Source organism: Haliotis asinina, chromosome 10 (genome assembly GCF_037392515.1).
Source record: "Haliotis asinina isolate JCU_RB_2024 chromosome 10, JCU_Hal_asi_v2, whole genome shotgun sequence".
NCBI lineage: Eukaryota > Metazoa > Mollusca > Gastropoda > Lepetellida > Haliotidae > Haliotis > Haliotis asinina.
In genome coordinates, this window is record NC_090289.1 from 21,512,409 (window position 1) to 21,527,202 (window position 14,794).

General features: G+C 40.2%; 1 protein-coding gene across 1 annotated transcript in view; it reads left to right on the forward strand.

Moving 5' to 3' along the window:
• LOC137298857 (dnaJ homolog subfamily C member 13-like) overlaps positions 1–14,794 on the forward strand; it is a 318,010-nt gene that overhangs the window by 224,087 nt on the left and 79,129 nt on the right. Inside the window, exons 37-38 of the mRNA XM_067831190.1 lie at positions 10,800–10,932; positions 14,362–14,546. Of these exons, the coding sequence (XP_067687291.1) occupies positions 10,800–10,932; positions 14,362–14,546 (318 nt within the window). The remainder of the gene's footprint in view (positions 1–10,799; positions 10,933–14,361; positions 14,547–14,794) is intronic.

The following is a 14,794-nucleotide window of genomic DNA, read 5'->3' on the forward strand; positions in this document are numbered from 1 at the left end:
CTGTGGCTTTGACTCCGAGGTCCATCCATGGTACGACCCTGAGCATGTCCAGGGCGTCCTGGAAAATGACAGCTACAAACTTCTCTGGAATAGGCCAATATACAGCCTGAGACGAATTCCAGCCAACAAACCTGATCTTGTCCTTTTTGATAAAACCAATGAAATTATTTATATCATTGAATTTTCTGTCCCTTTTGACAGCAATGTGATTGGCAAGATTCAGGAAAAGCATGATAAATATGCGGACCTCGCCTTTGAAATGTCTCGCTTGCATCCCAAGTACACTGTCGTCAGGCTCCCCATTGTTCTCGGTGCCCTTGGTTTGGTACCTCCTGATCTCTCGGCGCAGATGAGGAGAGTGCCCGGGTTCTCCACCGGGAGCACAGCCCTTCTGACAATCTGGGTAATGCAGAAGGCTGCAGTGTTGGGGAGCCTCCATATTCTCCGAAAAGTTCTTGGTGGGTTCGACTAGGCAGTGTTTCCTGGGAGAAGTCCCATTCGCTGTCTGGGCTGCGTGTAGAGGGGGCGAGGGCCCTGAGCTGATGATGAGCTTGACCAGCCTGACTGTGCCAGGATCACCCGAACCCTCTCTGCTGCATTTCAATTTTTAATCTGTAAAACATAATAATAATAACAATAACAATAATAATATTTAAAGAAAATCTGGAGCTCAGAGCTAAATGCTCAAAACAAAGTCAAAGCCACCAATACTTTTGCTGTGGCAATCCTCTCCTATTCCTTTGGAGTAGTTGATTGGATGAAACAAGATATCCAGAGTCTTGACCACCTGACCAGAAGGATCATATCTGATAACAGAACACACCACCCTCATTCCACTCTTAATCATTTATATATGCCAATCAATTCTGGAGGTCTGGGTGTGATTAATGTGGAGGCTCTTCATTACAGAATTTTGTTCTGTACTTTTGCACATATTTATTTATCAGATGATCCTCTTGTGATGCATGTGAAGACTCACAATGAAAGCAAGGAATTCCACAGCTATTTTAAGCATGCCAAGGTTGTTGGACCTAATCTGAAATTTGAGGTTGATTTTGTCGATGGCGACGCACTGATGAAGGTGAAGTCCTTCACCAAGTCTGCCCAGAGTCAGTCCATAGTGGAGAAGCTCTCTTAGAAGCCATTGCATCTTGTGTACATGCAGTGTGTGGAACAGAACAGCAATCCAGCCGACTCCTTCACCTGGATGAAGTCGGCTGGTCTCAAATGTGAAACAGAGGCTTCCCTTTTGCTGCTCAGGACCAGTCACCTCCCACTTGCAATCGCCAGAATGTGATTCTTAACCGAAATGTGAATATGAAATATTCAACTATGCAATGAATTCACAGAGACTGTCCGACACCTTCTCAGTGGATGCCCTTACTTGATACAAACAGCATATCTGTGGCTTTGACCCCGAGGTCCATCCATGGTATGACCCTGAACATATCCAGCCCATCCTGGAAAATGATGCTTTCAAACTTCTCTTGAATAGGCCAATATACAGCCTGAGATGAATTCCAGCCAACAAACCTGATCTTGTCCTTTTTGATAAGGCCAATGAAATGATTTATATCATTGAATTTTCTGTCCCTTTTGAGAGCAATGTCTGTGGCAAGTTTCATGAAAAGCATGGTAAATATGCCGACCTTGCCTTTGAAATGTCTCGCTTGCACTCAGGAGAGTGCCCAGGTTCTCCACCTGGAGCACAGCCCTTCGGACAATCTGGGTAATGCAGAAGGCTGCAGTGTTGGGGAGCCTCCATATTCTCCAGAAAGTTTTGGGTGGTTTCGACTAGGCAGTGTTTCCTGGGAGACATCCCGTTCGCTGTCTGGGCTGTGTGCAGAGATGAGAAGGGCCCTGGGCTGATGATGAGCCTTACCCAATATCACCCGAACCCTCTCCGCTCCATATTCATCTCTAATCTGAAAAACATTGTAACTTAACCTGACCAGATCATTAGCTATGATGTTTGTTGACCTATTCACAAATGTCCCCACCAAAGAAGCCCAACAAATCTCGAGTCTGGATCCACCCCTTGACACCAGCCTCTCCATACATTCCATCATCGGCTCACTAAATCTTCTAATTTTTAAACTTATCCTATGTCACGTTATGCAGCTCTCCTCTTCCTCTACAACCATGTGGAATGTTGACCATGACCTAAGTTGAATCAAATCTTCCTGGTCTCTGACCACCCAACCATGTGATGCTCTGTGTCTGTCATTCTCTTTCTTGTCGCTGCATCCTGTAGACGTGTGTTTTTTCCCTGACAAGTGTTCTTTCAAGGAAAGAAATAGGTAGATCTAATCGTATTGTCTCCAAGAAGTGTAAACATTGCAGCAATTGTAATAGTAACTTTTCAGCTGCATGTCCGCATGCTATGTGTGTAAAGGTGTTTAGGTCGTTGTGAATGGTTGTATCATTGCACATTTTGTGCTGGCCTTGATGACAATCCTTTTTCTGAGTATTGTAGGGTAGCTAGTCAACAGTTGGCTGACAGAGATCATCAGAAAAACGGATGAGGGTCCTACGTCATCGGAAACATCCTAGGACTGAATGTCATAAGAAATTGGCTGCACGCTCTCCATCCCAATCTCCCAATGAGGATTTTCTTGAGGAAGTGTCTGATTCATATCTCTGTGAGAATCTTCGCTCTCCGTTTTGACCACATGTGTCAAACCCTTTTCCTTTAATAGACTCATCACCACCTTGGGTGCTAGTATTGTTTTCTTCCGATGTCCAGTCCCATCTGACTTTGGCAATGACTGGGTCACAGCTTCCTCACATTCCATTAGTGGTAGGTTCATTCCATTATTGGTAGGTTCCTATATGTGATGCCCCATGTGACCTAGTAAAAGGCAAGTTCAGTGCATTCAACTTCGTTGATTGAATCTGCTTTAACCTCTCATACTATGCTTGAGTCGAGTGTGGTACCTCGGTCGGGAGAGGTGAATGTTTTCGAATCGGCACTTTCTTATCCTCTTCACATTCACCCGTTTAGTCATGGACAACCACTTTCTCGCCAAAAATCAATTACCAGGTCAGCCAGACAATACTTTTATAATTCCACCACCGTCTACGACTTTGGGCTAAGACAACAGAAGATTTGTCCTTGTGTCCAGTTCATGCATTTACCTGCTCAAGCATTACCTGCTTTTAAGTACCGCTACAGGTTATGATAGAGACTTTTCATCCCGCTGTCCACTGCCTCTACTTCGGAAGTCTCTTGTACTATCTTGACGTTCAGGATGAGGTCTACATTCCTGCATGCATATGGGTGTGTGAATCTTCTTCCACAGTCAACTACAAAGCCTCTTGCACACCCACCCAGCCCAGCATCACAGATTACAAAAGTTCCAAGATGAGAATGACAGGCACAGACCGTCATATGATCATCTGAGCATGCAGCAAGAGCATAGGGATGATTGACAGGTGCAGATGTGAGGATTGGGGATAGAGGATGGGTGGTCACAGGCGAGTAAGATTTGATTCAACTTAGCTCATAGGATGTTTCCACATGTGGTCGTAGAGTAGAGGAAGAGGAGAGCTGCATAACAAGAGATAAGATAAGTATACAAATAAACAATTTATTGTTAAAATTTCCAATAACGTCTACCTACTTCACGTTTTGAGACAACATTTTTTAACAGATTCACTGCCTCCCCATCCAAAGTCTGCTGTCATCTCAACCCTAACCAAACGTGCCAAGAACATTTACTCCAGCAGCTTTGACCTAGAACATTAACTGAACAACCTACAACATGTCTTCAAAAGCCTCAACCAGTATCCCACCAACTTAGTTAAGAGGACCATCTTCACCACCCTCCACAACAAGCCCAAACTGATCAAGCATGAATCCACCCCAATCAGAATCACCCTACCCTACATCAGCAAAACCTACCATCAAATCAGCAGACTATGAAAGCACCAAGCAGGCTTCGACACCATCTTCACTGGCTCTCCAACCCGACAGAACCATCATTCAAGCCAATGGCCATAACCTTCCTTCCAAAAAGCCACACCCTAAAGTAGTAACCTACAAGATTAATTGTGAATGTGTTGACTCTTCTATGGGGGAAACCTCCCATTCTATTGATATCTGCAGAAAAGAACATAAAACCTCAAAAGCAAAAAGCAGACAGCAAATCAGCCCTCTCCAATCACCAACAGAAATTCCCTACCCATCAAATCAAGTTTGACAAATTCAAAATCCTGTCAACCAGGGCCTAGATTTTCGAAGCTCTCTTAGTGCTGAGGTAGTCATAAGTGCCATACATTAGCAGAACAATTTATTTCAAATTTATACCAGTATTTCATCCTGGAAAGGGTGAAATATCTTGTCAGACATGGAAGGTTTTTGTCCTGGAGGTTTTTGTGTGAATATATCTAATCAACTGAACGTGATAACACTTATTGTCTGTGAGGAATTAAACGTGATAACAATTATTTCTAATGAGCAACTGAAGAACTAAATATGATAACACCTATGCTTAAAAACAAATGTGTGAAGCACTGATTTTATGTTCAGACTTTTTGTTGATGAATTCCTAGGAATTTAACTAAATTTACTAACTCCTAATATCTACATGCTAACTCTGCTAATGTTCAAACCCTGACTAATACCAAACTAATCTAACCTCGAAATATCTAACTTCTTACTTTCTTTACTATGAAAACCCAACTGATTGTCTAAACTAAAATATAAACCTAACTCAAAACGTCTGTAGTCTGCGATGTTGAAAAACCAACTAAAAAAATGTTTTAGCATTGAATCTGGGATCCTGTGTAGTTGACTCACATGTAAATCTTGTGCAGTCAGTGTCTATGGAATGAATGAACTGGATATGTTCCTATGAATGTTTGTTTATTCCATAAACATTAACTGAACGAAATGCGTTTTTGTGAACACTCCCAAACAGGTTTACTATAGCATGTATGGAGCCCTTAATTTGACACACAGCCATGTTACAAAGTTGTAAAGAAATCAGTTACCTCAGGGGTAGAGTCAAAATCACAACCAAGTAGGAAACACAATCTGGATAGCTATGATAAAGGTGCCATACACAGTGCAGTTCATAAACTTGTGTTAAAATACAAAATGAGATCAAAGGTACAATAATTGTCTTGAACACAACACTGTTTATATCTTATGGTAGAAATGGGGTTCAGGTACACCAAAAGTGGAGATGACAGAGATGTGTTTTGAGAAAAGTACTCAATCCTGTTGTGATCAGATTATCTCAGAACTGTTGAAGAATACCACAATATAGGGTTTCAAATCATATACCATGATATACCTTGATGAAACGTGGTGAAATAAAGATCACTCAACCCAGAGCTCCAGATATTTTTTCAAGCATTTGAGTATTTACTCAAATGTCTGTTATTATGCATTTTTTGAGGAGTAACTAGCATTTTGCATACCCCCATTTGTTAAAAGAATTGGATGCTTTTACACAGACCTTCTTATCCTTATTGAGTACTTAACTCTTCTAAATATGTAAATATAAGTGCATCTCAACAGACTAAATCTTTTCAGTAGTTATCATACTGCCAAACATTTGGCAGCCTATTCTAAATCAACATGGAAGTCAAGTAACTATTCAAGTAAATCCCGGACAGTGGCTACGACTATGATAGTATGTGTATATACAGGCATTGCCTACCATTAGCTGATGCTGTTATAGAGTTTGGGCGCCACGACAAATCTTACGCAAGTCAACTTAGTGAGTGAAGTACACAAGGTATTATAGACCTATTGGGTTTTAAGTGATTCTGACATGTTTTTATACTCCAAAATTTGTAACTAATTGAGTAAATCTGATTTTTATTGAGTAACATATGCAAACGTGCGCATTATGTGGAGCTCTGATCAACCAGTCAGATGTGTCTTCCTTCAGATTGCTCTAAGGCACCAGTGTTTCCATCAGGCAAAGGTAAACACCTGATCATCTTGTATGCTGGTATCCATAACAAGGGGGTACATTGGTGGTTGTGACTTTGTCTGTCTAGCCTGCTCAGCCACCGCTCACATGGTTGTGATAGCTGATTGTTCAGTACATCAGAATAGAGACTTAATTCATATGGAATGAACAAATATGATCCTTAGAATAATTGAGTACAAGTGAAATTTTAGATAATAATTAGAGAACAAAGAAAACGTGATGCCATATATAATCAACTCAAGATTTAAGTTTATGCTTGAAAAGAGATATATTCAGAAAAACACAAATAGTGATGATGTCACAACTCAAAATGGTGTGGACCAGCAGCATGAGCGATAGAAGCAAGGGAATGAAAGACCGGCAATGTAACTGAGGGTAAAACCAACATAAACCCGGTGAACACAGTGAAACATCTCATTCATAGTAGTATTACTTGACTGAATTGAAAATGTAATCAATGGAGATATCAAGCTAAATATAAAGACTGATTGAAAATAGGATAACAATTTGTAAGCCGACCATAACATTGGTAATTACCATAGCAAAATGAATGGATTGCCTGGCATTTTTGGATTGGTTCGAACATCATCTTACACTGCTTCTGAATGAAGAATGTGTTGTCATTTTGGGTAATGCCGTTACCATAACCTGTCCCTGGTACCATCACACCCACCATAAGCAAACTTAAAGCTCAGTTGCAGGATTTTCTCACTTCCTGTAACTTGCCTTACAGGCAATCAGAAACAAAGCCTCAGCTCATGGAAGAAAATCTGTCATCACACAACGCCAATCCAGATCAAGACCATGTTCTGAGGTGCACCTGTTGTAATTGTCCCCTAACCGTAACATGCAATGGGGGAGTATTTTTTCAGCAGCATCTGTACATACGTACATACTGATTCTTGTGAACGCAATATCTCATGACCTGTTGTACCACATGTCTTCAAATTTGGGGACAGACTCCATTTGGAGAATATACAGACACCAATTGATTCAGGGTACCTTGACCTTATTTTCAAGGTCACCACAACACTTTGAGCAGTTTTCAAACTTATGTTAACACAATATCTCATGGATTGTTGTACCCACTGTTTCCACGTTTGGTGACAGCGCACATTAGGCAATTAATGGCCTTGACCTGATCTTTAAGATCACCACAACACTTTCCATTCTGCTAGAGTCCTCGACCAGCAGTGATACTGAATGTGAGTCACAGTATAGCTTGCTTTTTAGAAGTCCTTCAACCATGGAACTTTTTCTAATTGGAAATTAACACCCATCGAGCTTTTAAGCCAGCTAAGCATATCGGCGAATGATCCAGTGACAATGAAAAGGCTTTGTTACACGTTAGTGCACACCCTCATTCTCTGACTAAGTTCGGTGTCATGGCTGCTTTGTTTCTTGGGGGGTAAAGCCAAATACAAAATATTGCACTTTTGATTTGCTATTATACGCTTATGATTTTGTTTATTTGTTTTTCTTAATCAGCAATGCATTTTATGTATCGTGAATAAGTGTTAACTGTGTTCTGTTTGATTAAATTGGTTGCGTGTGACCTTCCTAGTCAGAACTGACATGCATGTTAAGAATTTATTCTATATATTGTATTTGTGAATTCCACTAACTTACTTTTACCATGCCCTTGAATTGCTTGTTTCTTTATACTCATTGTCTTACTGCTCGGCTACTAAAGTCATGTCCCTTCTGATGATATTTTGTTCAAATACAATTCTATTTGGTTTTTCAGCTTTTTGTCATAGATATACCAGTTTTCCAAAACTCAAAAAAAGCTGAAGCTTAATATGAATGGTCAGTGCTACTATAGTGTGTGTGAAATGTGTGTGTGTGCCTGTCAGCAGTGCCAAATTTTGCTACCCACATGGGCTGGCTATTTCTGATAGTTACTAGCCCAGAACATAGTTCACTAACCTGGCTTTTTTTAATGTCTTCTCAGATGTTAGGTCATAACACTTTGTACATCTTCAGAGATCTTTACAGCCAAAGGATGCTGCAAGAGAGTCACTAAGGTGATCATATATATAAGGTGTATGACATTTCATCCCTGACTGCAACTAAACCACAGTTTAGCCGATTACCTTTAGTAGTATAGGGAATAGGGGTTTTGGCTCACTTTCAAGAAAAGTCTCTACAAAGCCTTATTTACTAAATAAGGCTTTGGTTGGGACCTTAGCTCTTGCTACTATTACCCCTACTACAAAAAAGTTGGGTGCCTATGTCATGTTTATATCGACTATTACCGTGTGTTGGTAGGAGGTAACACTGTGCCGTACGGTACGATCAATAATTCTTCTCTTACAAACCCCCTACCCGGCCCATCCCTCAAGTAGTATAAGTTAGGTTCATCGGCTTTCATATCCACTTTATCTATGTTGTAAGTTTTGACTGACCATATAGGATCGGTGGCTCGCTTACAGCTATCACCCTCGTGTTCTCCCGGCTGGTATAGATACCTCACACTATAAAAAGTTAAGCGAGCAACCTGCTTCATGTCATTTATCATATGAATTGGATAAAGTAACTGATATTGCTAATTGGTCTACCCACTGATACTTGCAAGCTACATAAAAAGATGAACAACTTGTCAGGGCAGGCCTCCATGTTTGTTTAGCTGGTGACTTGCACTTGCCGCTTATGTCAGATTGTGGTCTAATTTAGCTATCAGTCTTCAGTGGGCTTCTGAGAGGTCATACCCCACTTTTCTGGATGTGATGAGAATGGATTAAGAGTACCATCTGTTTCTTTGCCGGCAATAATCTGTTTTCGGTGGGAAGTTGTCACTCATAGTTTCATTTGGAAGACATGAGAGTTCAGGAGTTTGAACTCATTACAAGGCACCAATTTGTTTTTAGTTGAGTAACTGCATGTAATTTTAGTGAAATTTATAAGCTAAATTGTACGTTATTCAAATGATCATTTCTGTCATTATGCCTCAAGTAAATATATGAAATCAGTAATTTTGTAAAATCCTGAAAATTTCAGATTTACAGCTTTTGGGGATGATGTTGGAAATGTACAGAAGTTTATATGAAGAAGGTGTGATTTGTAAATTTGCAGTTTGTTAAGAGTCTTATTGGAGCTTGTTGAAATGATCAGATCAGATCAGAGGAGTCATTATCAGACATAATTCCATCTGAGTAATGAGTATGTCCTCCATATGCATCGCTGCATGCTTGAACACGATGTCTAAAAGAGTACGACGAATAACGTTTTTTTCCAATGACCTGTCACTCCACTATCAGTGCATTTACCAAGTCCTGACGATTTGCAGGTGGTGGGTTATGTGAATGAATTTGTCTGTTCACGTGATCGCGCATGTGTCCAATCAGCAAGAGGTCTGGGAATTTAACTAGCCATGGCAGAACATTCTTGTTATTATGCTGGAGAAAGTCCTGTACAATCCTGGCAATATGGGACCTTGCTGAAACATGACACCGATGTTGCTTAAGAATGGCAGTACAACAGGGCACAAAACTTCATCAATGTAATGCTGGGCGGTTAAGTTTGCATCGAAAACTACCAGCTGTGTCGTTAAATCTCAGCATGTGCCAGCCCAGACCATAACACTCGCTCCACCAAAAAGAATCGTGTCTTGAATGCATCAGGGTGCTGTTCTCTCACCTCAACGACAGTGGACTCAAACCCGACCATCTGCACAGAATAACTGAAAACAGCTTTGATAAGTAAACAAAATTCGTTGCCAATTCTGGTTCTGCCAATGCTGCACAGTGCAGGTCCACCTCAGTCATAATGTCTCAGTCGTCTGATAACTCTTCTTCGACTAAGCACATGATTCAACAATGTTGCTGCTGATGACATCACAGTGATGAAGCAATCACGAAGATGCAGTGATCACAGGTACCGGTCATCATTGTCAGTGGTAACTGTTGTTCTGCTGCTCCTTGGCCTGTCAGCAGTGCTACCTGTTGGCCTCAGTCTTGAGCTTGTCTGGCCCCCAGTTGGAGCATACCAATCGCTCACTCATGCTGTTCTGCAGTTAGTCTCAGCATGTCAGTAGAAGTAATCATCTTGTGTATGGTCTTGGAATACTGACAGCAGGGTTTTTATGCCCATCACCATTTCAATCATGTGATGCTCTTGCATTACATTGTCCATCATTAAAACTGATTTTCACAGGAACCATCGCATCTTCACATAACTCATGCTCCAGTTGTAGTGTGTTGTATTTTTGTGATATGTTTATGTAATCTGGAAACAAAAATCAGTTCAAATATTCAAAATAATAAAATAATCCAAAATTTGGTATTGGTTTTTTTTGCCCATCAGTTTATCACATTCTCAGTGTTTGTTTTGACAATACTGCTTGTAAATATTGCATGTGTAATCGGAAATCAGAGATAAACAATATAAGGAAGTTCACAATACTCAAAACTCAGAGCCACAACCAGGACAGTCTCCATTAACAGACTTTGATGCTGAAAGACAGAAAGAGATCAGTGAACTCAGGAAGAGGGCACCAGAGTCTCTGATTCTTCAACCAGAGAGAATGGTGAAACAGAGCAAGATTGTTCTCTCTGTGGGTGACAGTGTGGCATTCCAAATTCCTGGTGTTGACAAGGGAGAGCCAATCTAAGGAATTTGATATGAGTTGTAATGGACAATATTGACAATGACATTTATACACTTGTGTCTTGTGTGGAAAGTTACAAAAAGCTGACAACTTTATTTCACATCAGTAGACCAAGGGAAAGCACCCAACATGACATAAGATATGTATTATAGATACACAATTTACTGTTTGATTTTTTGGTTATTTGAATTCAAATTAGCACTAGTTATGTCTCTACTATTGCTGTTTTTGTCTATTTTCAGGATGTCTTTGAACAAGTGAACAAAGCTTACGAATTCTTGTGTAGTAAATCTAAAGTGAAAGAAGGACCTGACCCTCAGAACATAGTGCTGATACTCAAAGCCCAGTCCATCCTCTTCAGCAGGTATAAGGAAGGTAAGCTAAATCCTTTTATAAGGGTATATAGTTGGAAGTATCTTATCTGGACTGGTGTGTTTCTTGTATTCCACATATCTGAATCAGTTGCCAGTTACTTTCCCTCACCAGTTTTTACTAAGTTTCTCCCTCCAAAAGTATGAAAATGACAACAAAACAATTAAATACCCACCTGTAATAGACACTGCTCTTTTCTCGCAGTATTAATGGTTCTCGCAGTGTTAATCGACGGGGAATTGCTCAGTGTTAAAGTAGGCATATAGCTATGGTGACCCATTACCCACCATGACCACACATAGTCATTGTCTGAGTTGCAGACAGGGCTTCAATTCTGCCACAAACAGTGTATGTTAACAAGGTTGATATATGGGAAGCAGAGAATAGGAACCTACAGCCGTTTCATACACCCTTTGCAGCAAATGGAACAAGAAGTTTTCTGTTATCGCCAAATTTCCTCAAACTCCATTCAAACTCTATAACAGCTCCTCAGCTTGGACCAGCTTCTGAAAGATAAAAGCCACGTTGTCCCCGCCACAACGCGTAACGAGGGACTGTGTTTTCAGCAGCGTCTGTACATACGTACTTACGTATGTCCTGATTATTATTACCACAATATTTCATGAACTGTTGCACCCAATGTCTTCAAATTTGGTGACCGCGTACATGGGGGGATTATGCAGACACCAGTTGAGTTAGATGACCTTGATCTTATTTTCAATGTGACCACTGCACTTATTTCGCTTTTCAAACTTATGTTAACATGATATGTCACAAAACATTACAACCAGTGTGTTCAGTTTTGTTGACAGCGTACATTGTGTGATTATGCAGATAGCAGTCATTACAGATATCTTGTGTGTGACCAAAAAGTAAATATTAGTAAATATCCATATTGATCTGGCATGGGAGGTGGTACAAGACATGGTGCTCTCACTCAGGACAGGGTGACCAGTATGGATCTGGCATTGGAGGTGGGAGGAAACGTCAGGACAGGGTAGCCAGTATGGATCCTGTATGGCAGGTAGGACGAGACATGTGCTCTCAGTCAGGACAGGGTAGCCAGTATGGATCTGGTACAAGAAACAGGACAAGAAATGTGCTGTCAGTCAGGATAGGGTGGCCAGTAAGGATCTGGCTTTGGAGGTGGGACGAGACATTCACAACATTCTACTATTGTAGTATTTTATGCCTTGTCTGCAAGCCCCCAATGGAGAAACAATTGGAGTGAAAGATGCTAGTGTCTGCAGGTGGCAAAGAAGATATCCCACCTCCTAGATCCCATACCCTTCCCTGGCCAGCAAGTGAAGTAGCATCATCAATCAGAAGAATGATAAGTGAAGTAAAGTTGTTTATCTGGCAGTTGTGGTGTCATATCTCTGACAGACATAGATTTCTAACATGCCTTCCAACTGGTATAATTTCCAGATTTGAAGATATTCTTTTTGATATCAAGGATCAGGGTATTCAGCTGAAAGAAATAAATGGCATGCATTTTTATGTCCCCGGCATGTAATGCAGGGCGATATAGTCGACTCCTCGTCTGCAAAACTTGGTAGATATATCAATAGTCTCAGAATTGAGGGATGGGTTTGGTTTCCGGAGCAGAGCTCAAAAACCATTCAATATTTTTCTGCAAAACCTGGTAGATATATCAGTCTGAACATATAGTGGTGCCTTTTGCTATGTACAGGTTTTTGTGATTTATTGTTTTCTCGGTTTCCATGGAAACGTTTCGGACATAGTCTCAAAAGTGAGAGGTGTGTTTCGTTTCCGGAGCAGAACTCAGAAACCGTTCCATATTGTTCTGTAAAACTTGTTGGATACATCAGTCAGAAACCTGTCAATATTTTTAGACCAAACTTGATATAGTAATCTCAGCCTATGGTTGTGCCTTTTGCTATTTACAGATTTTTGGCATTTATATTTTTTTTGTTTTTCTATGGAACATTTTGGTGTTAGTCTTATGGTGGGGTGGGCTTCATTTCCGGAGCAGAACTCAAAAACCGTTCAATATTTTTGTGCAAAACTTGATAGATATATCAATCAGAACCTAAAGTGGTGCCTTTTGCTATGTACAGGGTTTTGTGATTTATTATTTTCTCAGTTTACATGGAAACGTTTTGGACTTTGTCTCAAAAGTGAGAGGTGTGTTTCATTTCTGGTGCACATCTCAAAAACTTTGTAATATCTGTCAGCAAAACTTGGTAGATATGTGTGGCAGATCCCAAAGTGGTGCCTTTTGCTCTTAATAGGTTTTTGTGATTTATTATTTTCTTGGTTGCCTTGGAAACGTTTCGGACTTACTCTCAAATTGGAGGGATGAGCACAGCTCAAAAACCATTTCATATCTGCCAACAGATCTTGGCAGATATATGAGACAGATCTTGAAATTGTGACTTTGCTGATTACAGATATATGGCATTTATATTTTTCATGAATTCCATGGAATCAATTCAGACTTAGTCTAAAAAAACAATGAGTAACTCTCATGTGGCGGCCGGGGGGATATGTCATCTTCTCATGACTCTTGTTGTGATATATAATTTTCTGTTTTCCATTGAAACATTTCGGACTTCGTCTCAAAATGGAGGGATGGTCTTCGTTTCCGGAGCACAACTCAAAAACTTCTAAATATCTTTCTGCAAAACTTGGCAGATATGTAGGGGAGACCCTAAAGTGGTGCCTTTTGCTATTTACAAATTTTTGTGATTAATCATTGTCCCAGTTTCTATGGAAATGATTCTGACTTAGTCTCAAAATGGAGGGATGTGCTTCTTTTCCGGAAACTATATATTATCTTACAGCAAAACTTGGCAGATATTTGAGGCCGACCACAAAGTGGTGCCTTTTGCTGTTTACAATGTTTGGGCATTTTTATTTTTGTCAGGTTTCCACTGAAACAATTCTGACTTAGTCTCAAAATGGAGGGATAGGCTTTGTTTCCAGAGCACAACTCAAAAACCATTTCATATCTTTGAACAGGTCTTGGCAGATGTATGAGATAGATCTTGAAGTGGTGCCTTTTGCTGTTTACAAATATATTGCATTTATATTTTTCATGACCATGGAAACGATTCAAACTTAATGTAAGAAAGCATCAAGTAACTGTCAGATGATTTGTCCTTTCAGATATGTGGGGCTGGGGGTATATGTCATCCTCTGATGACTCTTGTTAAATAATTGAGATGTGAAACATGTCAGGTTACCTTGAGAAAATGTAAATTTTTGTTGCATATTACCAGCTGACCCTATACATTATGTCAATCATAGTTTAAGGTTGCAATGTTTGTATGCTGTTTTCACTCTGTGAAACATGCATAAGTGTGAGTGTGGTCTGCAAGTTCACCTGGAATTATATTACATAGTTCATTATAATGGTAGATATCTTGACTTCTTCAGTACAGTCCCCCCAAATTGTGCTTTTTCCAGATCTTGAACCTTACAAGTATGCAGGCTACCCAATGCTGATCAAGACTATCACGATGGAGACATCAGATGATCAGTTATTCTCCAAGTCGGCACCACTTCTAGCTGCTGCCAGTGAACTGGCATACCACACGGTCAATTGTTCAGCACTAAATGCTGAGGAGCTCAGGAGGGAAAATGGAATTCAGGTATTTATAGGTTTTTACCTCACCTAATGATGTTGAAACATTCCACTTTTCATGTCTATCATGATCTTATTTGCACCTTGCATAAAATCTTTGATAACCACCTTTCCCAAGAAAACACTAACACAGTGAAGTTGACACTTCATGCACTAGTCCCACCAATCATCTAGCCTGATTTTATTACTAAGGGTTGAATCTTATTTTCACTGTGGCAACTGTATCAAGAATTATGAAAAATCTTTTTGTGGGCA